The following is a 27,323-nucleotide window of genomic DNA, read 5'->3' as shown; positions in this document are numbered from 1 at the left end:
ATTAGGAAGAACCTTAGATACGACTTGCCTCCCTTAGCAACCGGAGATATTTATATAGTCCACTCAGCTGATAGAACCCTTCAGTTTAGCTACGAGCCAGAAAGCTAACGCTATGCTAGCAAGATCCAAAGTCAATAACATTGTGTACAGTTGGCAATCAGTAAAAATAATTTGACAGTATGTTGAACAACAAGACAAGCTAGCTATCCAGCCATGTCATTCTCCCCAAAACAATATAACGACTTTTACGAAGAATTTGATCCGCGATGTGTAACGTTACTGTCGGCTGCAGCGGCGCAGCCTGAAGCAGCGAGCTGAACGGTGAACGGGATGTGAGATAACGTTATTCGCTGTGAAACTGAGTCAGTCCAGAGGTCCAGTATAACTTACTTCTTGCAGCCTGTGTGTTTTAGCGCCATCCTGTGGTGTTCAGAGGACGATTTGGAAATAATAAATCCACATTTCCTTTTTGATTTAATGTAGCGCATTCATATAGAACAGTAAACAGTCAGTTTCACCGAACTCCTTTAGTAGGTGTCCTACATCACTTTTTAATGGACACCCTGCAGCCAATCAGAATAGAGTATAATAATATAATCTGTATTTAATGTTAATATAAAACTATTGATTGTAGCTGCAAATTGTCAAACCCACAAGTGACTGACGCTCACTTTTCTAATCTATCACTCAGACCGTAACCACGGACAAGTACCATCCAGGTCACCCAACGGTGCAGGGGATGCCACATTCATTCTGTAGAACCTGGACAAGGTACAGGGAGCAGACCATGTTGCTGCTGCACAGATTTCTGAAAGAGGAACTCCTCTAAGAGCAGCCCAGGAAGCAGCCACGCCTCTGGTCGAGTGGGCCACCAGATTAGCTGGGACCGGGAGATCCTGCACAGAATAGGCTGCAGAGAAAGTGTTCACAATCCAGTGGGACAAAGTTTGTTTAGAGAGAGGGAGTTCCAACTTTTTGCCACCAAAACAAATGAAGAGCTGGGTGTGAGAGCTTCTCAGAGCCCGAGTGCGGGCAAGATAAGCCCTGAGTGCCCTCACTAGACATAAAGTAAGCAGGCTCACATCCCCCTGCAGAAGAGCTGGATCAAGCTAAAAGGAGCTGATCTCTTTCACCTAGTTAATAGTCTGAGGGTTAACCACCTTAGGCAGAAAAGAGGGATTCGGAACATATAGCCAAGAGGAAAGCCGTTTTGTGAGAGAGAAACCTAAGGGTAGTCTGTTCTATGGGTTCATAAGGAGCTTGAGTCAAGGCCTTCAGCACCAAGGGTAGCTCCCATGAAGGAGACCTGGGGGAACTGTATGGACGCAGTCTACACACCCCTTTAATGAATTGGGACACCAAGGGATGTCTCTCCACCGTGTCCAGAAGCGACTGAAGGAAGCAGAGAACAAGATGGACGGAGCAAGTGGCTGGATCCTCCTGCCTACTGCGACACCATCCCGAGAATACCCTCCACTTCTGTGCATAGTTAGAATGAGTGGAGGGAGCCCTGGCATTACCTATAGTGTGCAGGACCACCTCATCTAGTCCCTGAGAGAGGGAGCCAAGCCCAGAGCGGGTGCCATATTTGTCCCTCCGCCTGAGAAAGCAGGCCACTCTGACCGGCAGGGCCCAAGGCTCCCCGTAAACCAAGCGAAGGAGCGCCGGAAACCATGCCTCCTTGGCCATCGAGGAGCTATCAGCAGCACCTTGTAATGGCCTATGGCGACCCTGTGGAGAACCTGGGGAAGCAGAGGGAAAGGAGGAAAAGCATACAATGATCCTTCCGGCCACTCTGCATCCAGACCCAGGGGACCTCCCTGACCCAACAGGGAGAACCATCCTGCAGTGAGTAGTCTCTGCTGATGCAAACAGATCGTTCCGTGCCAAGCCGAACCAAGTTCACAGGAGGGCTACAACTTCTGGATGGAGTCTCCACTCTCCTGGGGGAGGACCATTCCTGGACAGGAAGTCCGCTGCCCGGTTCCTGGAATGTAAATCGCCCTGAGCGAAACCAGATGCCGAAAAGCCCAAAACAGGAGTTCCTGTGCTACCTGGAGGCAGCGCAGAGACCTGGTGCCTCCCTGGTGATTTATGTGATACACAGTGCAGGAACTGTCTGTTCTCACCAGGACATGCCTGTTCTGAATAAAAGGGAGGAGAGCTTTCAAAGGTGAACCGCCCTCAACTCCAAAACATTGATGTGTGCCTCCCCCCAAGGGGGTTCGCACACACCTCGCACCATCCTGCCTTCCCAGACTGCTCCCAACCGGTCAGGGAGGCATCTGTCGTCACCACAGCCCGTCGTGAAGAAATGTTACTGAGGGGGACTCTTTGGAGGAAAAGCGCCTGGTCCCGCCACGGATGCCGAGCTTGAAGGCATGCACGCGACACACGAAGCTTCACATGCCTGTCCAACTTCGGGTGGAGTTTGAAGGCATTCAGCCATCTCTGCAGCAGGTGAGCCCTAAGAAGGCCCAAGGGAACAACAGCTACTGCAGCTGAAATCATGCCCAGCAGCCTCTGAAACTGAACCAACTCCACCTGCCTGCCCAGCTGAAATTGGTCCAGGAGGGTCAGGATTGACTGCACCCTCAGAGCAGTGAGAGATGCCGACAGTATGACTTCAGAGAATTCAGGCAAAGACCCACAAAGACTGCCTGCTGCCTCGGCTCGAGGTTGTTTTTTTTCACATTCACTGCGAAACCCAGGGACTGGACATATGAGACAAGTGTCTTCTTGTCCTCTGCGACTTGGCTCAGAGACAGAGCACAAACCACTCAGTCGTCCAAATAAGGAAGGACTTTCATCCCTTGACAGTAGAAGTGGAGACAAGGCAGCTCCTACCACCCGGGTAAACACCCTTGGGGAGAGGGACAGGCCAAACACTTGTCCCTGGAAGGAAAGGCCAGTGGTCTGGGCAGATGGGCATGTGAAAGTATGCATCCTTCAGATCTATGGAGGTGAACCACTCTCCTCTTTCTATGGATTCCAAGAACTGACTTGTGTTCAGCATTTTGAAAGGCAGAACCTTCATGAAGGTGTTTAACCGCCTTAGGTCCAAGATGGGGCGCATACGAAATACGTGGAATAAAAGCCAGCGAGCTGTTTTCTAGGATCGACTTTCACGATTGCATCCTTCTGCAGAAGGATCAAAATCTCCTTTTCTCTGTTTGATACAGTAGCCAGTACCCATGGGTCTGAAACTATTCTCACCCAGATGTCCAGGCATAGGGATGAGTTCCAGCGACTACCCCCATACCTCTAAAGGTTACCCCCATGAGGCCCTGAACCTCTGGGGGGGGAGGGGGCGTTTCCGCTGGGGGTGCACCTCTGGCTGGGGGTGGAGCCGAAACCCTTTCCGGTGTTGGGATGGCTGTCTGTAACCACCATCAGGGGGCGAGAATGCCACATTCTGCTGCCTGCCATACCGCCAAGCGGGTTTTTGCGGAGGCTGGGATCCCCTGAGCTTATACCTGGCAACAGCAGCTCTGCCAAAAGTGCGTTGGACACAATACCTAGTTTTATAAAAACCTGCCCTGGAACAATCGGCATATTCACAAGGTCTTTCCGGATATACTCCGGCAGAGACGTTTGCGCTAACCAAACCTGCTGCTGTGACATCACGGCCGATGACATAGTAGACCCAATGTCTCTTGTTAGCTGAGAATGGGTAACAAGGGCAGAATCTATGAAATTCATGGTATCCCTGATTGACAGTCTTCCTAAGGGCCGCCAACAAAATGGCAAGCGCGTTACCAGAACGAGCCACTCGTGTGGCTGCATTGTAGGTCCGACACACCAGACAGTCAGTCTTATCGCACTCTTTAACCGGACAGCGTAGAGTAAGTGTCACACGCTCCGGACCCAGAGACGTCAAAGCCGCCATTTCCCATTCAACGGGAGGCATAGCCCCCATACCAGTGCCGGGAGCATATTGTACTTTAGCCAATCTCCGGCAGCCTGCATTGAATTGAGGGGCCCCACTAAGGGTGCTCCATGCCTTTCTGAGCATCTGCAAATAATCCCCAGCCACAGGAACCAACACCAATTGCTGGGACTGGGAGATGCCCGCCCACACTCCATCCACCGGAGCAGGGGGCACAGTCGGAACATCAAGACCCACAATTTTTGACGAACTCATGACCTTGGAGATAATATCAATGGGTGAGGGCTCACTGTCACCTGTGTTGGACAAAATGGACAGCCCACCAAACCGCGAGGAGTCAAACTGTTCAGACTAAGCTACATCCTCAGCCTGCCCACTACTCCCAAAAGGGGAGGCCGGGGCATTAAGGGAGAGGGTGTCAGGGTGATCACAATCATCCTGCTGATAGGAGGGCAACCCGTCAGGGGAGGAATCCCTTGAGGGTCCTGGCTCTGACATGGTTCTCGCCACAGAACGCTGAGCCTCAATCTTACCTAACCTATCAGACAAACAGGCAGTCAGGATCTGTGACAGAGAGTCCAGTTGCTGATACTGGTCACCCAGAACCCTCGTGGACCGAATCGAGCTATGAGAAGGTCGGGGAACATATTGTGCACCCAAGCCCTGCCCCTGTCTATGGTCAGGAGAGTGCTCACATCTGCGCTTCTGTGTCCCACGTCATCCTGTGAAGGCTGCACTGCTGAAGCCTGAACAGATTTCTCTGCACATCGGGCTCTCAGGATGCGCTCGGTTCTCAATGTCCTCCAATAAATGAGCCACACCCAAACAAGAGGGACATTCACAATGACCATCACGGGCAGCCATGACTCCCCGGCAACAATGGCACGAGTATGACGCCGTCACTTTGTTATGCGTAATTTTTGAGAACAAAAAACAAACCTAAAGCCTAACAGCTACGGATAGCTGGAAAAAGGGTAACAAAAAACTTAAAAGTAGAGCAGAAAAGAAATGCAACACACTTCTCAACGGCAAAAAAGAGGGAGGAAATCAGGTACCCAGACACTGCGAACAGGGACTAAGGGCAATACACACACAGTATGTTTCAATTAACTAAGTAGGCTAGCTGCAAACTAAGCAGTCTCATTAAATGAGAAACTCAAATTCCCAATGTATCTTACAAACAGGGAAAGAAAAACCACAAACAAGTCGACCCGAGGCACCAACAGGGAAAACGGGGAACACAAGTTAACAGCACTAATTGAAACAGAAAAAATCAGTAAAGATCAGTAAGCAACAAACAACAGCCTCCTAAGGTCAGTCACATGACTTTGTTGATATAATATCTCGAGGATAGGTTGAAGGATTGCATCATTCGAGGTAAGACCGTGGTGACGGTCTGAGTGAGGTCGAAATAGATGACTTCCAGCTTAAATCCTTCAGAATAAAAGCTTTATCTCTATATGTGTTTACTGACCAGAAAAGAACTATTTAACACAAAAAACGCAAAATGTCTATATTAAAAACTCTTCATGACCTTAACTTTGCCCTCATACTATCATTTAATCTGTAGCTCTGTAAAAAAATAATATGTATATCAACCTTTCACTAATACTTTTTGGTTTAACAATTAATTTTTTTGATTGGGGGCATATGTGCATGTATGACTGACAGCAGTGGTGTTATGTCTGTGCTGTTTGTTCAGTATGTATCGCCGATGTTGCGTTTTTATCCATTTTTATAGATTTGATTGATTAAGCATGAAATGTCTGCCGAGACAAGTCATGAAATGTTTTGTTGCATGCCTCAATCACAGAATATTACCAACAATACAATTGTCCCACTGTGGTAAACTGTTTGCTGCTAACAGCTATATTTCAGCTCCCTTCACTATATTACATTTGTTTTTCCTCAGAGGATTCTGCTGTGCATGCAACATTAGTTCAGGAACGCCACACTAGGAAAACAATACGTCTCCTCTGCCAACCGTCACGCTGGCTGATAAACATATTACACTAATATATCTGCCGTCGCCTTAAATAACTTGAGAATATTTCCAGACCACCACAGGGTATTTATCAAAATCCATCTTTTAAATGTTTCTCATAATCCATCTTCTTCCAGAGGGGACAGCAGCAAACAGCAATTGTACAGTAAGGGACACAAAATGCTTTTAATCATAAATCATCTTTCCACTTGGTGAAGGAATATGATGAATTAGTGCCAGTTCCAGTGTTATGTTGCCTCAGCATAGTCTGGACCTCTACATGTATCAAGCATTTAGAGCTTTCAGGTATTGGGTGTTGTGCACCTTTTAGGCCACATGAATGTATGGAACACTAACATGCGGGTATCGAGTGGTATAGCAATATGACTCCTTATCCTGCGAAATATTAAGCTGTAGGCTACATAAAGCTGATGACTTATGAAATCAAGACATGTTTTTACTACGGCTGGGTATCATTAAAAAAAAAAAAAAGTAATACCTTTACTGATACCAATACCGTGACTTTGATACAGGTTCCTAAACAATACTTTTTTCGCTACCAATTTTATAAAACCAAAAGAAATTACAACATTACGGCACAAATCTTTTGAATTATTTTGAGTTTTTCCTGCGTGTCTCTACGACGTCTAACGTTAGACAACCAATCACAGACATTATTAGATCATGCTGCATGCTTATTGGCTCACTGACGCTGATGAGATCTACTCCTTAGGTATTGAAATTGGGTATTGAATGACGAGGCATTTTTCGATACTTTAGAGGCATTTCGGTCGGTGCCTAAAAAGTATTGGATTCGGTACCCAGCCCTAGTTTTCACTTAACTTACTGTGATAATTGTGTTGATGCTACGTGTTGTATGTTTTATTTTTTACAGTAAATGTACATAAATCTATCAACGCGTATGTATGTTGTATCATGACAGTAGCAGAAATTCTTTTATTTTTAAAGCTACCAGTCTGACTACAGCCTCACAGATGGAAGGAGAAACCGAATAAAACAGAAGCTAACGGGTGGGGATACTGTAGAATACAACACAGACACGTCATATTAGTTCATATGGAGATCACTTTTGCACATTAATATTTAGTGTTTGATAAATGTATTTGTAAATGTGTGGAGTTTTTTTTATATTCATAACTGCGGTGTCCTTTATGAGGGACAATAATATAGTGAACAAACATTACAAAGACACAGCAGGGAGTTTATCCTGAGAGGACAAAATATTACAAACACCTGCTTCTTCAACTGAGCCGTGAAGATGATGAAGTAGATGAAGAGGAGTCATAAATCAGTGAGGACTTCATGTACATGAAGCCATGCTCATCCTAAACTCACAGGAGATACAAACACTGAGAACGTGAAACTACAACATGTTTTTAAGGCGGAAAAGAGACCGGCAGTGACATTGATGTTTGTCATTTTTTGAAAGGAGAATTCATCTGATATGTTTATTGATTCAAATAAGAAAACTGCCATTTGTAGCTTAACTTAAAAAATATATATATATAAAAAAAAAAAAAAAGAATGGGGAAAAGTCAAAACCTATGGTTTTGTGGGATGTGTGTGTTCAGTTCGTGTTGCTTATGATCTGAGAAATGAAAAATAAACTGTTAACACATTATGTTTTGCTGGATACGTGTTATTTTCACAGTTAATATCAAAGGTGAAAGTGTAAATCAGTTGTGAAATATGGAAATACTTTCAAGAAAAGGCGGCGTAGGGGGGGCATTTGTCGTCCTTTATGTCTGTGGGAAATCACAAGCAATTTAATTGCTGTGATGTGTAATGAGTGTCTCTTTTCTTTTGCACCAAATGAATTGTGTTGCATATTGATTGGTGAGATGTTGACTCTCTCTGATTACTCAGTTGTAGTAATTTGCCATTGTTAAATCCTCCATACAAAGTAAATTTCCCTGGAGATGAATAAACAAAAAGCAGGTCATTTAGATGAAGTTACTGCAACCAGTGTCCACAGTCTGACATCTCCAGAGAGTCCAGGCAGTCCAATTAAGACTAGAGAGAACTACGGAGGGCCCTGTTTTGAAGGAGACATGTATTTTTTTACATTTTGTTAGATTGAGACCAGGTTCCACTCATGCACTGAGCCCATTCACAGGATGAAATAAACACAGTACACCCACACTATCCAAAGACCACTTGTAAGTAGGGATGCACCGAGTCCAGGATTGGGCTTTGGATTGGGCTGAATATTGGGCTTTTTGACGGGCTTTGGTTTTTGCCGAACCTTAGAATTTTTTTCCACCGAACCGAACCCTACGCTTGCACTACACGCTCTACGCTGGTCGCTGTAATGACGCCGCCGTTGATTACGTAGGTGGAGCGTTCAATGCAGTAGGCTGTGAGAAAGTGAAAATGGAATTTGTTTTGTCATTCTCATTTGTTTACTTCATTAATGTGTCTACTGTGTTAATGGACTGAGGATGGGAGGAGGATTCGGTATTGGGTTTCGGATTTGGCAGATTCTTAACCAGTGGATTCGGTATTCGGCTGAACACCAAAAATCTGGATTCGGTACATCCCTACCTGTAAGTGCTGCTTTAAACTGCTTTTAGTTTCAGAGCACCCGACTCCTGGAACAAATTACAGCACTTTCTTAAAATCAACTCAATTGTGCCTCTTGGACAATTTAGAAATCTGGTTTTAAACCTGCAAACTTCTACTTGTAACTGCTTCACATAACTTTATTTCCATCTGCATCCCTATTAATGCAGTTATCAAATCATTTTCCAAATCTGAATGTTTTATTGCCCTTCTATGTTTCTTATGATTGTGCTTTCTGTGCCGTTGTTCTGTATTTGTCTTTGTAATCTGACTTGACGACGTTGAAAATGAGGGTCTCCCCTCAATGATCTCTCCAGGATCAATAGAGGTTGAATGAATAAGTGAATACAATACAAGAAAGAGCCAGCAGCGCTTCCACTCCTTTGTCTGCGAGGACATCGAGGCTTACTATAAGGACATCCGTAGGTCTCCAGTCGGAGTCCGATCCTCCCGCTGGGGTTCCAGTCCAGAGGAATGAGGCGGAGGAAGCGAGCGATCGCCGGCTGCTGCAGTTTGTACTGAACCACGCTGTCTGCATTACTGTTCCCTGGAAAAGACTGAAAACACACACACACACACACACACACACACACAAGGAATTGTTCATCATGTTTCTGAGTTAGTGTTACCTGGAAAAAAGATATACAGTGTAGAGTTCAGCACAACTTTTCTGCGGCTGGTTTTAGTTCAAATCAAACCAGACTTTGTTAAATATAGATATATATCTATATAATAGGCAAAGGAAAGATGAACTGAAAGCAACATAAAAGGTGAACTTATCTTGACTGAGTAGGTCAAAAATTTTGACTTTTTAAACTCATCATTTCATTTTTTATCATCAAGCATGGCTAACTTTTATCTTAAAATATTTTCTTTTACTGGTGGAAATGGGCTTCCAAATATCCCTCATTTCAACCATCAGCTGATACATTATATATTATTATATACCCAACATGTTTCACATTGGAGGTGTTTTATCTTCAGATCACCACCCCTTGGAGACTTTTTTAACTTTCTCATTGCCTATTACCTTAGCCAGAGGATCTGCATAGTAAATGGTTTTGGGATAATGGCTATTATTTTGAACCATGTGATCTTACAGTTTTTTTTCGATTGCTAAACGACACTGGGCACAACTGAAGCCAGATGCGCAAAACTCAAGCCACAGTCAGTCTGCATGACCACCAGTCACCTGAGCTAAACAGTTCACATCACCTGCACAACTCATTCACAGCAACACAACTCTTAACACACGTCTCAGAACAGGCTCAGTGCAGCCATACACTCAGAACAATCCTCACTGAGATAACACACACACACACACACACACACGCTGTCACTCAGAACACACTGAGAGTACAAACACTAGCACCAAACACCAATACACAAAATACAAACTTTTCAATTGAACAATTGAAGTGACTTCACACTACTCAATAGTTTCTTTAAAGAAAAAATATAGATTTTATAATATACCAATTTTTACGTAAGGTAAACAAGAAGGAATGAAAATCAGCAGTTTGCTTCAATATAGTATTTTGTCTCTAGTAATTTATGGAATTACTGGAAAAAAAACTAAAGGTGCATAACAGTAACAAAGAATAGTGTGACTAATCCTGCCTCTCTCCAGCATCATGTGGTAAGTTTTCGTCATCACATCGGATGTCTGCATCATCTCTAAATATAAATGAATGTTTCCATTGCTTTCACCTCCATTACTTTCTGAAAAACAGTAAGAACGCAGATTTACTATTGTAAATGTAGGAGCCACATATTGTATGTTGTTTACGTATGGTCTCATTTATATTATTTATTGATTATTATATTGTGCACTTACACTACCGGTCAAAGGTTTGGGGTCACTTAGAAATTTCCATTCCACTCCATCGCAGACAGAATACCATCTCAGATCAGTTGCATTGTTTTTTTAATCAGGGCAGCAGTTTTCAGATTACATATGTGCTTACATAATTGAAAAAGGGTTCTCGACCCTAGCTGTGAGGGAATCCGCTACAGCCTGTGGTACCCAGCGGAGCTGAGGATAACGCCGCCGGATGGCGTGTGTACTAGCTTTAAAGACCCAAGACAGGCCAAGGATTTCATAATGAAAAACCTGAAGCACGCAACCCGAAGATGTGACAGCGCGGAGTGACGTGGTTTCCCACATCCCGTATACAGAGGTATGTTTGACTGACAGTATCCGGACTGCCATCCTGATAAAGACTTTGTTTAAGCAAAGGGGATCTTAATATCTCCAATCACCAGCCAAAGACCGTCAGCAAAGGTGCAAATTTACGACAAACTTTCTGTTTTGGGCTGATTTGGCCTTGATAACACATAACTGGTTGACTTAAAATGTATACTTCCTTAAACCTCTTCACTGTTTATTTTTGGACAAAGGCCTCGTTACAGTAATTCTGAATTGCTAAAACACTAAAATCCATTTGCAAAACCAAAGTTGCAAGTGTACAAACCACTTTATTGATTGAATCACACAGTTTGCAGAACTTTAAACACTTCTCATGTGGTTAGACACAACTAGCAAATCGGAATCACTCTTTGTGCAAAACTGTAAACACATTGTCATTCACAAAGCACATTGTGGTGCACTTCAACTCAAAATGGCACAACACAGCCCCCAAAAGTGAAACACAAGCAACACACTGTTGTCATCGGTAACACACAAGCACTCAAAATTGAACACACCTGTTTCAAATCAGTAATGTGTTGCACCTAATCGGTAATCAGGATATAAAGCCATGTCAAATCCAAATGGCATGTGTGATTTTCACAATTGAGGGCAGGAGAGAAGGAGGAAGTGGAAGTGGAAGTGGAAGTGAAAGTGAAAGTGAAAGTGAAAGTGGAAGTGGACGGGGAAGGGGAAGGGGAAGGGGAAGGGGACGAGGACAAGGACGAGGACGAGGAGGAGGAAGAAGAACAAGAGCCATCATTTCCAATGAAATTAGAGCAACAATCATAGACCATGTTCTGGTTCATGGAATGAGTATGAGGGAAGCAGGACTGCGTGTTCAACCAAACATAAGCAGGTTCTCTGTGGCCTCCAATCGTCAGGACATTCAGAGAAGAGAACAGGTAAGTGGACTATCATTTGTGGTCCCTCAAACTTACAGTACAGTATGTACAGTTGTGGAACGTCTCAGTAAATTACTGTAACATATCTCTAGAAATTGGCCCTTTTCTTGCAGTGATATACTTGTATAATAGTATTTATGTATTGTACATATTTGGTGACATTTCAATGCATTAGGCCTGTCTGTACAATTCTAACAAGAGGTTTTATTTGCTAGAATTGAAAGACTGCCACATGCCAGTGGAAGGAGAGGTATGTTCTCGCAACAGCAGGAGACCATTATTGTCAATATGGTCCTTCAAAATAATCTCATTCGTTTGCGTGAAATACAACAGCGAGTTAAGGAAGACCACGTGAATTTTGAAGGAATCAACGGTGTGAGTCTCTCCACAATTGACCGTGTCCTGAAACGCAACCTGATAAGTCTCAAACAAGCCTACAGAGTACCGTTTGAGAGAAATTCTGAAAGGGTAAAAGAGCTACGATATCAATATGTACAAGTAAGTAATCATGTCCTGAGATTATACAGCACTATTGAGTTACTGTACATCTTTACTGTGTTGAATGTAATGCAGCACATGTATACAGAGTTATGAAGCCTGGAATGCTATGTCATTAACGTTACTTCAAAAATTAATTTTTGTTCATTTCTTTAGAGAATGTTTCAACTGGATTCCACGGAGCGGCCTCATGAGTGCATCTTCTTGGATGAAGCTGGCTTCAATCTCACCAAGAGGAGAAGGAGAGGCCGCAACATTATTGGTCAACGTGCCATTGCAGAGTTGCCAGGGCAACGTGGTGGCAACGTGACCATATGTGCTGCTGCCATCAGCAGCTACGGGGTTATTCACCGCCATGTAACTCTAGGGCCTTACAACACTGCCCATCTTCTAACGTTTCTGTATGCTCTACAGGAAGCACTACTGAGACGTGAACAGAGAGGTGATGAGCAGGCCGAGCATCCCATGGATGTGGTAATCTGGGACAATGTGAACTTTCACCGTGGTCCTAGAATTCATGAGTAGTTTGAAAATAACCCATGTTTTATAAATGTGTGCCTCCCACCATACTCTCCCTTCCTTAATCCCATTGAAGAATTTTTGTCTGCATGGAGGTGGAAGGTCTGCATCTGTGACAGGAAAATCTCATTCAGTCAGTGAATGCAGCGTGTGACAACATTGGAGTGGAAGCGATTCAAGGTTGGATTCGGCATGCTAAAGAATTCTTTCCCCGTTGTTTAGCAAGGGACAGGATTGCCTGTGACGTTGATGAGGTCCTGTGGCCTGACCATGCCCAGAGGCATTATGCTGAGGCAGAATGATTCCAAGACATTGCTTGCTATCGATCTGCTGCATATTTTGTTTGTGACTACATTTATGTGTGCAGGATTGTGAAAGTACTTCATAATAAATATAATTTGTCCCCTGCTCTGCCCTGAGTGCAGTGTTTTGCATTTATCTCTGTAGTGTGTAATGACTGCTGTGTAGTGTTTATGCATTAGCTGGATGTGTGTGTGTGCTATCTGAAAACAGTGTTTGGTTTTGGGTAAAGATAACATAGTTCTGAAGCAATTGTTTGATATAGCAAGACAAATCAAAGGTTTTTACAGTGTAGCTTAAGTTTGGTGATTTGTGTTTAAGGTTTTGAGAAAGCGAGAGAAACATTAAAAAAATGTGTTTTAGCAATTCAGAAATACTGTAACGACCAGGCTTGACAGATGTATTTTGAGGCATATCAACTAAAAGAAACTTGTGACACTTTTATCTATCTTGGCATTTCAACAACCAGCTAATGCAGTGATTTATTCAAGCATAACTTTAAACCAGCCCTGGGAAGGGCCAAACAGGACCTTATCCGTTGGTCAGCACTGCCTATATCGCTTGCTGGCAAGGTTAATTCCGTCAAGATGATAATTATGCCCAGGTTCTTATTCTCATTTCATACAATACCTGTTTTTATCCCAAAGTCTGTTTTCAGAGAGCTAGATAAATCTATATCTACCTTTATCTGGAATAAGACCATCCCACGAATACGGAGGGCACATCTTGAGAAAAACAGGTGGGAGGCTTAGCACTGCCGAATCTTTTACAATATTACTGGGCAGCTAATATTTATAAACTGATATACTGGGTCTCTGAGTCTTAGGAGGGGGGTGAACCTGTATGGGTTGAAATGGAACAACATTCCACTCATCCGGTGTCCCTACCTTCTTTAGTATGTGCGCCATTGCCACTCAGTAAGCAGCGCCTCACAAATAATCTTATTGTGAGTGGTTCACTTCGAATATGGTCCCAATTCAGGACCCACTTCAAACAAAGAGAGGCTATGCCCTCTCTCCCAATCTCAGCCAACGCACTCTTTCCACCCTCACTCATGGATACAGCATTTAAGTTATGGTTCAGGAATGGTCTGAAACGGGTGAAGGATCTTTTTAAGGATGGTGTGTTCATGTCGTTCGAGCGGCTAGTAACTGAGTATATTATCCCCAGTTCGCATTATTTCAGGTTCAGAAACATTTCCCTTCCTTTCCGTTACTCTTGCCAAATGACTGGATAGATGAGTGGTTGGAGGGGGATCTGAATCAAAGAGGAGTGAGCAGATTATATGAGGATATCCAGATGATCGCCTCGCCGTCACTTAGTCATATTAGGGCAGGGTGGGAGGGGGAGTTAGGATTTGAAATGTTGGATGTCTCCTGGCAAAGTGCAATTAAGAGAATACGTTCAACTTCAATTTGTATCAGACATGGTTTGCTTCAGTTTAAGGTGCTCCACAGGCTTCATCTATCTAGGAGTAGGCTTGCCAGGATATATCCAGATGTCCAACTTGCTCCTGATGCTGTCAGGCTCCGGCTACCCTCTATCATATGTTCTGGGCTTGCCGAAAGTTGATACAATTTTGGTCTTTAATTTTTGACACTTTTTCTTGCATCTGTGACAGAGAGATAAGCCCTGCTCCTGAAATTGCAATATTTGGTGTGACCCCTGCTGGGATGGCGATATCTGGTGCACATCAGACGCTATTGCGTTTTCATCTCTATTGGCCAGATGTCTTATTTTGTGTAATTGGAAGTCAGATATGCCTCCCACACACAGGCGCTGGGTTGAGGTTGTAATGGCACACTTGAAACTTGAGAAGTTGAAACACACGATCAGGGGTTCAACCCAGAGATTTTATAAGGTCTGGCAGCCATTTCTGGATTATTTAAATTTACAATTTCCTGCTGGAAACACTGGGAGATGATTGATTCACAGGCTGTGTAACATGTCATTTTTTTTTATTAAAGTATGTTTTCTTTTTTTTGTGTTATTACAGTTTTTCACGATCGCTATGACAATTATTTCATACTTTTAACAACTTTCCTAAATTCTTAACGCACTAACGCACCTACAACACACGATTGACAAAACAGTTAATTTCATGCTCAAAATCACACATTGTAAACTAAACTCCAACACTGATTTTCAAAATCCATAATTCACTAACACAATACACTGTGTTTACCAAAACAATGCAATCATGTCTCAAAATCAAATAATTCTTCCAAAACACTAACACATGTTCTCTCCCAACAGGAACATTTAGTCAATCATAGCACAATGTCATACAAAACACTAACATCAGATGGAATTACAGAAACTGCATTATTTTATGTGTCAGTCAGGTCTGCCCTTATACAACAGACAATAGTGATTGTATTGATCATAGATTGTGTGTTTTGCACTGCAGTTTCTGTTGAAGCCTCTCTACATTTTTGTTTTGTTGGGTTTAGTACATTTCTTTTAAAGATAATTTTTTGGGCTTTTCCACCTTTATTTGACAGGACAGCTAGGTGAGAGAGAGGGGGAAGACATGCAGTAAATCGTCACAAGTCGGATTTGAACCCTTGATCTCTGCGTCTGGGCACAAACCTCCAGGTATATGTGCGCCTGCTCTACCCACTGACCCAACCCGGCCACCAATTTGTTTCTTTTGCTGCAGAGATTCAATACAAAAAATGATTGACCCATCTCAGAGTAGTTTTATAGAATGTACGGTTTATGAAACAAAGGAGACAGAGACAGAATTGTCCTGGTACTCCTCTTCCTCTCCCTCGTGAAGGCATTTTTCTTATTTTCTGTGTTCATCTACAGTATATTGTTCAAATAGGTCATCTTTTACTGTATGTACTACCATATGATTATGCGATTGAAAGAACCTCAACACCTGAGTGTGTTTCCTAGAAGGGAATCAGCTGTGATCGATCTATTTGCATAACTTCAATCAGCGGTTTCTCAATAAATGCATGTATAAAATGCAGGGGGTATATTTGTGTTTCAATTTACAATATGATCAGCTGTTCACTTTGACTTTAGCCTATAAGTTAGGTTTAGAACATGATGTTATCTGTTCTGACATATAGTGTGAAAGCATTTGTAAATTTGGCAGTAAAGATCCATTGTTTTGCTTTTGGTGGAGTTTGTGTGTAAAAGAAGTAAAATTTGTGTTAACTGTATGCATTTTGTGTCAAAGCAACAAGAAATGTGTTAATTGTATAGCCTACACAGACGGATGTTGTGCTAACTGTGTTAAGAGTTTAGGAAAGTTGTTAAAAGTATTGAAAAAAGTGTCATAGTGATCATGAAAAACTGTATTGTCATTTTATTATTGTATATGTTGGGGTTGCTGTTTGGGGACATGTTACAGTTTTTTACAATTGCTTACACACTAAAATTAAAACTTTCCCACAATTAGCAAAACCTTACACTCAAGGAGCAAAACACTGGCCTAGATTTGCACAACTGTAAGCACATTGTCAGCTTCACACTTTTCGCAAAACATCACACACAGTGATTTGCAAAACACTAAACACACTTGTATGCATTTGACACAGATATTTATCATGATGTCATTTCCTTGCTTTCAAATGAACACACCCATGAACCAATTGGTTAAACACAGCCACCAGGTGCGCAAACACATGATTGCTTAATTGTAGACACACCAATCAGGTTTAAGCACTATATAAAATGCAGCAGGTAAGTTCACCTGCCCTCAACCAAAATGGAAGGAGTCAGAAGAAGAAGACTGAGAGTGAGAGGGGGAATCCACAGAGGAGGAGAAGGAGGACGAGGACGAGGTAGAGGAAGAGGCAGAGGCAGAGGCCCAGCCAGAAGTAGAGGGAGAGGAAGAGGGAGAGGGAGAGGGAGACCTGAAGCTGGAGAATATGCTCAAAGAAGAAGAGGACCAAATTTATCAAATGAAATTCGTGCAACACTAGTGGACCATGTTGTGAACCACGGATTGATGCTGAGGGATTTGAACTCTTAGTCCAGCCAAATCTTAGTAGATATACTGTGGCATCTGTCATAAGGACCTTTCGACAGAAAACAGGTAAAAGAAAATCTGTCAGTTACATTACAGCTGCTTATTGAATGCACCATATCAGCACTTTTGATACCCCTTCCTGTGACATTTTGTATATTTTATGTATTATTTTCTACATAGGATCGATGGTCGAGAACGACAAGGAGGAAGGGGGCCCATATTCACCCAAGAACAAGAGAGAGAGATCTTGAAGTGTTAAATGAATAAATGATAAAAAAGAAAGGAGGACAAAAGAAAGGAGGAGATACAGCAAAGAGTATCAAAGGGAAAGGCCCGAGGGACAAAATGAAAGGAAAAGAAAATCACATGGTGAGAGTAAGAGGGAGATAAGCAGCAGAAAATGAGGAGAGGAAATAAAAAGGGAGAGAGGAAATTTGAGAAGAATGGGAAAAAGGTTTTAAAAAAAGATGGCCACTCGTGTCCTCACCCCCAGCCCTCCAGACAGGAGGAAACAAACCGAAAAAGAGGAGAGAGACTATAAAGAAAAGATGGATTGCTATATTTCCAAGCACCCACAGGCTTTTGGAAGAAGAAAAAAAAGAGGACCAAGAGAAAGAGGAAAAGAGAAAACAGCATATTTCTCTCCTGGTCTTCAGGCCTCTACGCTGAAAGCAGAAGAAGAGTAGAAAATGTGTTGTGGTTGATTCAGCAGCTCTGCCTTCAACTTTCTCCTCTGACGGACTCGGTAAGCTCGGCCAACGAATGCACAGACGCCGGGAAACACTTTGAAATGTGACTGGCATCGTGCTCAGTTTAATGCAGAGCGTCAGATCAACATGTTTTTAAGCCATTAAAAACATGTTGGGCCGTTTTTTCTCTCCTCTCCCTCGGTGCTCAGATTAGCTGGATTCCCTCCATGTGCAGAAACTGCCTTGGCACGACTTGTAATCAAAAGCTTCTCTCTGCACCGCCGGAACACATGTGGCTTTATGCTGGATAAATGTCCATGCTCACGGTGTGTAATACCCACACGTTGTATAAGGCTCACTGGAAACATGCGGGTGAACTGTGCCTCTCTGAGCTAGTCTCGCTTTGCCAGACCTTCCTCCACAGCGCTGCGGAGGAGGGTCTGGCTAGTCCACACAGCATTCCGGGATGGGAGAAAAACCTGCTCTGGTTTATTGGCATTTCTTTTTAAAGCAAATCACAATCGTCTTGGGTGGCGCTGAGCTCCGAAAAGGGGGAACGGTGCTTCTGCAAAATAGCCTCGGGAAGGAACTTGTTTTGGTGTACGTTCAAAAGTAGTTTTAGTCGTGTAACAGAAAACTCCGATTGGACAGATAGTCTAGCTAGCTGTCTGGATTTACCCTGCAGAGATCTGAGGAGCAGTTAACCATAGTCCTCACAAAGGGGACGGACATCGGTCGAAAACAAATGCATCCGGCGGAATTTCCTTCGGCACCGGAACTATCCCAGAAATGAAACGTCGTCGATATAGACTACTCTGTGCTGACAGGATTCTTCACTGGGTTTGCTTTCTACGCAAACAGAACTACACAGTATTCCTGAGTCTGCATACTGAGCCACGTAGCAACACCACAGCGGGACAAATACAAGCCCAACGCGGCACTTGTGCGACGGGGGAACACTGAAGAAGAGTGCGGTGTACCAGGAGGTGGGAGGTGATGCCTCGCACTGATTCCTTCATGAATCAGCTCTACACAGAACAGCTGAGCGTTTTCACTTTCACCGCTATGTTGGACTGCGTTTCTGCCATGTTGTTACACGTGATCAGTGTTGGGCAAGTTACTTCTAAAATGTAATACATTATAGATTACTAGTTACTGTCATTTGAGAGTAATTAGTTATATTACAATATTACTGTCTCTGAATTGTAATGTGTTACACTACTTTTGCATTACTTTTGAGTTACTTTCACCAAAATAACAGCGGAAGTTTGACTTGGTAGGTAGCTTGTGAATTTCACCACTGGATCAATAAAGTCTCATCTTTATCCACTTTCATACATCACAGATTATTCATAATATTTTGTATAATTAATATGAATATGCAAAGTAACTAAAGCTATAAAAAATAGATAAGTAAAACGTACAATAGGCAAGTAGGAGAAAATGAAAATACTCAATTAAAAGTACCTTACAGTTGTATTGAAGTACGGCATTGTAAAATGTTTGTTTAAAGCACTTGAATAAGAAATTCATGTTGTTTAGTTTAAAACAGTCTAAAGGAAATTGTCAATTATAGTGTGATTAAAACTTACTATTTACATTATTTACAGTACTTAATTTACAGCTGATATGTGAAAAGGTACACAACCTTATTTGTTTAACAGTAATTTAGTTTTACTGCGAACCGTCACAGGAAGTGCTTTTATTTTGAAGTAGCCTACACGGAAGTTGTCGGTTGTGTACCTTGTGTACTCTTGCTAGCTTACTGAGATGCAACTGTTATGCATGTTGTTGATGCAACAAATACTATCTATGGATGCAACCTATGGATGCAACATGTCCGTCAAGCTAAGTTGCTCACTTTCTTGTTTGTAAAACTGCAACTGTAATAATTATTACCGTTCATGACAGAAACATATTGAACAGTAAATGGTCACAGTAAAAGACAAGCGTTTTTGGTCGTCAAGCCATTCCACTACAGGCAGAGTTACTCTCCACGGCTGATAAACTGCAATGATTTACGTGTAGCAAGCCTAAACATCATGTTTAAATCTGTCAGCGGCTCGGACACACTGCTGTCCGATCTGACGTACCGTCACCTGTTGGGACACAGATGTTATGAAATAATACTCACGGCTTTTTTTCCTGTGAAATTCTTAAAAAATGTTGCGTTAAAATGCGTTGTAACTCGCGTTACTGAGATTGTAACGGGTGATAATATTACCAAAATTTAATTAGTAATGCGTTATATTACTGCGTTGCAGCAAAAAGGAATAAATTACTGTAATCGCGTTACTTTTGTAACGCGTTACTCCCAACACTGCATGTGATCAGTGGTGGGAAAAGTTCTAAAATGACCTGCTAATGCAGAAACACCATTGCTAAAGATTATACTCAGGTAAAAGTAAAGGCGTTGGCAGTACACGGGATAACAACACATTCTCACTCCCAGAGCGTCAAAAAGCAACGCTTGGTCAGGTGCCTTTGGCATTTGTTACTGTAGAAAAAGTCTCCTTTAAAGGTCCGATGACATGGTGCTCTTTGGATGCTTTTATATAGACCTTAGTGGTCCCCTAATACTGTATCTGAAGTCTCTTTTATATAGACCTTAGTGGTCCCCTAATACTGTATCTGAAGTCTCTTTTATATAGACCTTAGTGGTCCCCTAATACTGTATCTGAAGTCTCTTTTATATAGACCTTAGTGGTCCCCTAATACTGTATCTGAAGTCTCTTTCCTGAAATTCAGCCTTGGTGCAGAATTCCAGCCACTAGAGCCAGTCCCACAATGAGCTTTCCTCAGAACATGACATTTTTGTGTCTTTAGCTATTGAGGAGGAGAGAGGGGGGGGCAAGGTGGAGGGTGGGGGTGTGGCCTTGACCAACTGCCACTTTTCTCGTTTGAAAGCCATGATGTCTCTCTCTCATGGGTTGGCTAAATTCTGTGGGCAGGCAAAGCAGAGAAAGGGGAGGTAACCTTTCCCCTTATGACCTCATAACGAGCAAGATTCCAGAACAGCTCATCTGAGCTTTCATTTTCTCAAAGGCAGAGCAGGATACCCAGGGCTCGGTTTACACCTATCACCATTTCTAGCCACTGGGGGACCATAGGCAGGCTGGGGGAACTCATATTAATGTTAAAAAACCTCATAAAGTGAAATTTTCATGCCATGGGACCTTTAACATCTAGCCCTTTGGCGTCACTATTTGGCGCTCTCAGGACTCGCGCCAGCTATAGACTAGCTTAGGAAAAGATGGTGGGTGGGGTTATGAAATGAACGTTTCAGTGACACACGGGACAAGAACCCCGGTCTCCTGGGTGAAAGTCCTGTGCTGTTTGACCCCTCCTCTCCCCCAACCAACCTCCTTATGAATATCTTTGGTCTTTCATACTACTCTCTACTGTTTGCTCTTAATACTAAGTCATCTTACAGAAATGCTGAGCTGCTTCTCTGCCCGGTGCGTTCCATACAGCTGCTAAAGGGTGATTTTTGCGTCGGTATCTGATGCTGACAGCCACTGACCAAGTAAGAACAGGTTGGCGAGAAAGGACAGCGCTCTGACTGGATGCTTTTCACTGGGAAAACAGGCAGGTTTATAAATCTCACTGGTTGGATGTGACTTAAATGTCTTCATGTCTCAGCCTCTACTTTACAGGCTGAGATACTCAGAAAGGTTCTCAGAGTGTCAGGTCAACATGTGAGCAAACTCAAAAGCTTTCCTCCTGCAGAAAGTTTGAATGTGTAGTGCACTGTAAACTGCTTCTGTATGAGAAAAATACATTTGAACTTGATTGTGCAAAGAAAATATGTGTCTACGTAGTCAGAGGATGTGTATATTCACATGCAAATACAAGTTGTAAACCCAAATTAAAGGCTGCTGCAACACTTATAGCGACTAATTTAACTGTATGAGTTTTGAAATATTCAAATACATTTGACGTTTCTATAATTTTACAATTCATTCAAAAACTGCGTATGTTTTGCAAGAAATCCAATCGTGCATGGGTTCCCCGTCTTATAACAAAGCTTGCATACAGTGTACAGTATGTGTATGTATGAGTAATATACTTGTCTTATATTTCTTTATAATATTAATAATAATGTAATAACTATGAGTAGAGTTTCCCATCAAAAGTATTGGTGCCACCCAACATATAGGGAACGACAGTGTGTGTCACTTTGTCTCTGATCCCGTTCTTTAACATCTTTCAAACATTTGTGCCGACAGTAGCAACGATGGATGAAATCAACATGTTTACCCCGCGAAAAAGTCAGAGAGAGAGAGCGAGAGAAAGAGAGAGCAAGAGAGAGAGAGAAATGACACCAAGTACCAGACAAGAATAAATAAATGAAACAAAATTGTGCCACTTGACTGCGCCTGTGTTCGTGATCCGCAGCTGAAGTGATTTGTCAACGGGTCTGCCGAGTCAGCGCCGCTTTCACCTCGGTTCATGCATTATAAATGAAGAGATAAACTGATGATGACTCCGTTTATCTGCAGGGTAGACGGAGCCACGTAGCACTGCTTGACACTCCATCACTTCATGTGAATCACACAAAACAAAATACCATGATGTTTATTGATCCCTGAGAGGAAATAGAGTCTATTCAAGACCAAAAGAACTAAAGCATAGCCACGAAAATAAAGGGATGGACATAACACGCCTGTGGTCGCTGTCGGGCGAAAACCTCGTATGTCCAAAACTGTTGCTTTTCAGGAAATGAAGAAAAAATAAATGAAATTTGAAAACATTTGAATTTTGAAAATATTTCATTGAGCTATTTACATTTGACAAAGTCAGACAAAATTGCCTCGTCACTGTTAAAAATATATTTGAAACCCACAGACAGATGTTACCAGTAGCATTGATTTATGAAAAAAAAAAAATTGAAATGACTAAATGTGGAGTGTGATGGCCAAGGCCACACCACACATGTTAAAAAACAGCCAGCAATGGTAATATGGTACACAATTTCACCCCATTCTGTTAAAGCTACAGTTGGTAACCTTCATAAAAAATAACTTTTTGTCATATTTGCTCAAACTATTGCTAAATCCTGACAGTATTAGACAAAAAGTCACGTTCCTCTGCCTCCTCCTGGTGGTGCTCCTAATGGCATGAGGAAAACAACCAATCAGAGCCGAGGAGTCTCTTACGCAGTGTCAAAGACTGCTCGTGAACTGCGGTCAAACTGTAAAACTAGGCAGCACGGATAAAATATGAATCAAGGTTCTGTTACTGCATTGCCTATTTCAATTCTGAAATTCAATTCTGTCAGGATATAGTGACAGTTTCAGCAAATGTAACAAAAGACTTTACACTGTTATGTTATCTAGCAACAGACTGTAGATGATTCGTATTCTGAAAAGATTTAGGCCCTGTTTACACGAGAACGCTCGCGGGTGAAAACGTAAAAACATTTTTTTCAGATAGGCCTTTCGGTTAGAAGGCGACGGCGTTTTTGGGGCTTAAAAACACATAAAAACGAAACCACCCTCCAGAGTGGAACTCTTAAAAACGCTCCACCATCGCGTTCCCGTCTAAAGGGTAAAAACGCACAAGCCTGCAGCCTCTATTGTTGTGGTGGCAGGCGACCCACCCCATATTTCGTTACATAAATCAAAATATAGAGTGATTACTCGCCCACGGCCGCTCCGCCGTTGGGTATCCACAGCCTGCCTCTACTTGGTCCGGATGGCTTTCAGCTTTACAGATAGCGTCTTTCTCGTGTGGCTATGAAGTCCCTCCAGGTACAGGATACTGCTGAAGAAATTCGGTCCATCTCCCTGTTGTGCCACCTCCTCGTCTGTCCAGACAAAATTGTCAGCTTTTGTGGTTCGCTTCGCCATGTTTTGGTTTCACGCTACTAGGGAGAGAAGTAGAAGCAAGGTTCTACGCAGGCGCGCGGACTTGGTGGTGTTGTGTGGCAGTGCTTCACACCACCACCTAGCTGCCTGGTGTGCATACTACATCGAATTTCACACACTTTTGCATCACCGGATGCACACAGATTCCGAAACGCTCGTTTAAACGCAGAATAAAAAGTGAGAACGCAACGCCACTTTTGCGTTTTCTCTTCAGGTCGTTTCCGTCTAATCCTTAGTCTCTCTGACTTCTAAAAATCACCATCAGCCACACAACATGTGTTCTGGACACAATAAGCCTTTAAATCAGACAAACAGCAATTAAAATCCCTCCCGTTCAAAAACAATGAAAAGTTTATATAAAACGTCATCATGTTGAGTCGATTCTGAACCAATCCGCTGCGAGACAGGCGTTTCCCAGTCTTGCAGTCAGTGGAGAGCATCCGCAGCGCCTGGCTCTGCAACCTGCGGCCGCCTCGATCTCGTGAGGTTATCGTTGCCCACGTGTGCACGACGTCAGAGCAAGTCGGGATCAAGTCGGACACAACTCTAAGCGGCATGCCTTGGGCGGTGATCGCCTGTGATCGATTCTGCGCAGGCCTGGCTCATCTCCAACTAGCCTAATGTTATATCCCATGGCCTGCCAATTGGGCCGTACCATCTGCTACTATGTCGGAGGGGGGATTTAGGTTAAGTTTGGTTATCTTTGCATTATTTGTAGTAATGTCCATCTTGGTTATCCCCTTGTTGTGTAATTTTGTTTGTATAAGCCAGTATATACTGGATGTCCCCTTTTTTTTCAATCAGTTAGGTCAGCTTGTTGAGTTTGTTGGTACTATTTTTGAGTAAAGTTATATTTTGTTGACCTCTGTTATAGGCATGATATTAAGTTCTTGGTTTATATTGTTTTGCATTGTTTGGGTGAATGAAAAACCCTCTTTTCAACAAAAACTCCTGTTCTCCTCATTGCCTCACTGCTTTGTCCCTTACGTGGAGATCCAAGGTTTCTGCCCGACAGCGACGATATGCAGTGTGGTGCAGCTCTGATGGAAGTGTTTCCTGCAGTATGGACTCACCCCTATGCTGTCCTCCCGTCTGTGCTGCTTCCAGTTGTGTCCCGTGTCGCTGAACATCAGCAGGTACGATGACAGCCAATCAGAGCTGCCGTAGCGGCCCTGCGTAGCGACAGCGGTGATGGTGGTCCGCTGGCCCAGGTCCACCTCCAGCCACTGGTACCTGTCTGAGGTGTGAGGAGACCAGCCTCCAGCGCCTGCAGGGCCAGAGGGAGGGAAAGCAGCATACATTAATCATTTATTAGATTTCCACCTGGGAGCAGATGGAATAGGCTTTTGGTAGATGCCGAGAAAATGAATTGCATTGCTTGACCTTTCATTCTGAACTGGAATCCCACTTTTTTTGTCATGAAAGCCGAATGAAAAATATGTTGATTGAAACAAAGCAAAAACCTGCAAATCTATTTTGAAGCTATAATGGGATATAAATCATACTTTTGGAACGTTCCTGATGAATTTAAATCACTCGTATTTGCTCTGTGACCCACAGTGGCATCAGGAATGTGTTTTTTTTTATTTTTAATATCTATCTGAGAAACACGTGCATAATGTCTATTGATTTGTGAAATGAAAACATCCAGTACAATCAGCATTTTGTAAAACAATCTGCGCCCACATGTCTGTAAAAAATAAATAAAAAATCCACACATTATATTTAGGAGAACGTGGTCTCACAATGTTATGAAATCATTTTAAACATTGCTTCTTCTGTAGCGTGTGCCTTAAACCATACTTCAACTTTCCAATAAATTCACTTCAAACTGAAATAGAGTTTTCCAATATTGTGACATACAATGACTGCATGTCTCCGAACTATAATGCTTTTAGACCATTTTATTAAAGTCCAGCATAATCACAGCCAATGAAAATATTATAAGCTGTAAATATATCGATGGGTGAGAAATAAAGGGAAAAACCTGAATAAATAAATGGATTGACAACATAGCACATGCATACAGGGAACTAAACGATGTGATGAGTATGAAAATAACGTGAATCAAATGCTTCAGCCTTCACAGACACCTGATCTCAACCCAACTGAACACCTCTGGGACACTCTGAGGCGACATGTTACACCGTGCTCCCGTCCCATGAGGGACTATCTTTTGGAAAACTCAGGTTTATCATTTCCCATAAACAAAAATGTGGTGCCAAGCATTGATTTGTTTTACAGTAGCCTTGTTTTACAGCATGTACCCTCCCACATATGAAATCTCATCAATGAAGGAGTCTGTGTTGTAATGTATTGATTGGTTGTGCCCTGGGTCATCAGGTGGAGATGTCGTCCTACAGAAAATAAAAAAAGCGATTGATTAGAGTTGGATTATTGAAGAAATGTGTACTATTTCAGTATCCTTTCTGACGCAAAACAGCATCAACAAGGGACTTTGATGCAATATATTTAGTGTGTGTGTGTGTGTGTGTGTGTGTGTGTGTGTTTGACAGGCCAAAACAAACTAATAAAGTATTTTCCTATGCTCATACACACGCGCGCATATCCCAACAACAGAACAGATGAGAGACACTTATACATTCCTTTATTCATGCTGCTAACTTGCACTAAAGACAGAAAAACTGTTCTTCAGCCGGGACTCCGAGCTTCCTGAAACGATAGCTGTCAATCAAGGTAAACTAATGAGCTCCATGTGGGTAAGGGTTAGGTAAGGAGGGCCAGTGCCTCCTCGGGTTTCCGCCCCCAAAATGTCAAAAGTCACTTTGCGAGCAGAGTTGACCTGCGAGAGCGTGCATATCCTCCAGCGCTCGCAAAGCAGACACTCGGGGGCGCGTGGCGGCTGCTCTGTGCTCTGTGCTGCTTAGTTTTATACGCACGGGTGCCATTTTCCCCCTCTCCCTACGTGTTGTTTCCCGCTCCCAGCTGCCTGTACAACTCACAATTGTTGGATCGGTGCACAAAGAGTAATATCAGCACATGTGAAATGATATAATTTGCTCGTGAGCATGTTTTATACATGACATAATCCTGACGCCATACATATACACTTGCAGCCGGACCGTCTATCAAAACAAAGGAGAGAGAAGCTCATACTGTATACAACACACACAGAGGGAGTGTGACTTCATCCTCTGCTCCGGACGCCATACTCCCACTATATCTTTACATGGCACATGTTCTGATTGTTGAGTTCAGTCCCTTTAAGAGAGACAATGCAGTTCTCTTCTCTTCCAACCCTATCTCCACTATCTATATTTGTAGCCGAACCCTCAACGACATAAAGCCTATTTTACACACCATGTCTTCCAGATGGTCACTTTGGGACAGATTTCAGATTAAGGGATCATGTCGCATTAAATTCCCCCTGTGATTTGGCTGAGAGACAAGTCAGACTACAAAGTGCAGTGAATATCTTTTTTAATTTGTTTCCGGATGGTGCCAGTAGAACACTTCTGAGATCAGGAATGTCAACAGCCGTGCGGTCTGAATCACAGAGAACGTGATAAATGCAGCAGCTGATGTTTTCCATGACACACTGCATACTACATGTGGATAAAACCACAAATTGTCACGCCCCGTGCTAATTTTCCATATTGCGCCATGTTTGTTGGATTGGGGCTTTATAAAGGCTGCTGACATGCAGAATATAAGGAATAATTAAGATTTGAAAGTTGATTAAGTCTACCCCCTCTTCCTGCTAGCTGCGCAGCTTTTCTCTGCTTTGTTTCTACAGTAGTGCAGCATCTTTCTTTCAGTCCACAATGACGGGCCGGGTAGACCTTATAGTTTTTCAGATAGTTATATTACAGCATATATTCTCACCCTGAGTGTCATGTAAGCTCAAAAGGGCAACAGTTGCAACTTGGACAGCTTTTGTTGACAGTCA

General features: G+C 42.8%; 1 protein-coding gene across 1 annotated transcript in view; it reads right to left on the bottom strand.

The window, feature by feature from the left end:
- The window catches only part of LOC120568208 (contactin-associated protein-like 4), a 207,526-nt gene that overhangs the window by 118,503 nt on the left and 61,700 nt on the right, over positions 1–27,323 (bottom strand). The window contains exons 3-4 of the mRNA XM_039815567.1: positions 24,487–24,680; positions 8,866–9,013 (exon numbers count right to left, since the gene is read on the bottom strand). Of these exons, the coding sequence (XP_039671501.1) occupies positions 8,866–9,013; positions 24,487–24,680 (342 nt within the window). The remainder of the gene's footprint in view (positions 1–8,865; positions 9,014–24,486; positions 24,681–27,323) is intronic.

The sequence above is a fragment of the Perca fluviatilis genome, chromosome 11 (genome assembly GCF_010015445.1).
Source record: "Perca fluviatilis chromosome 11, GENO_Pfluv_1.0, whole genome shotgun sequence".
In the NCBI taxonomy this organism is placed as follows: Eukaryota; Metazoa; Chordata; class Actinopteri; order Perciformes; family Percidae; genus Perca; species Perca fluviatilis.
The sequence above is the reverse complement of the archived record's forward strand: the minus strand, read 5'-3'. Positions and strand labels throughout refer to the sequence as shown.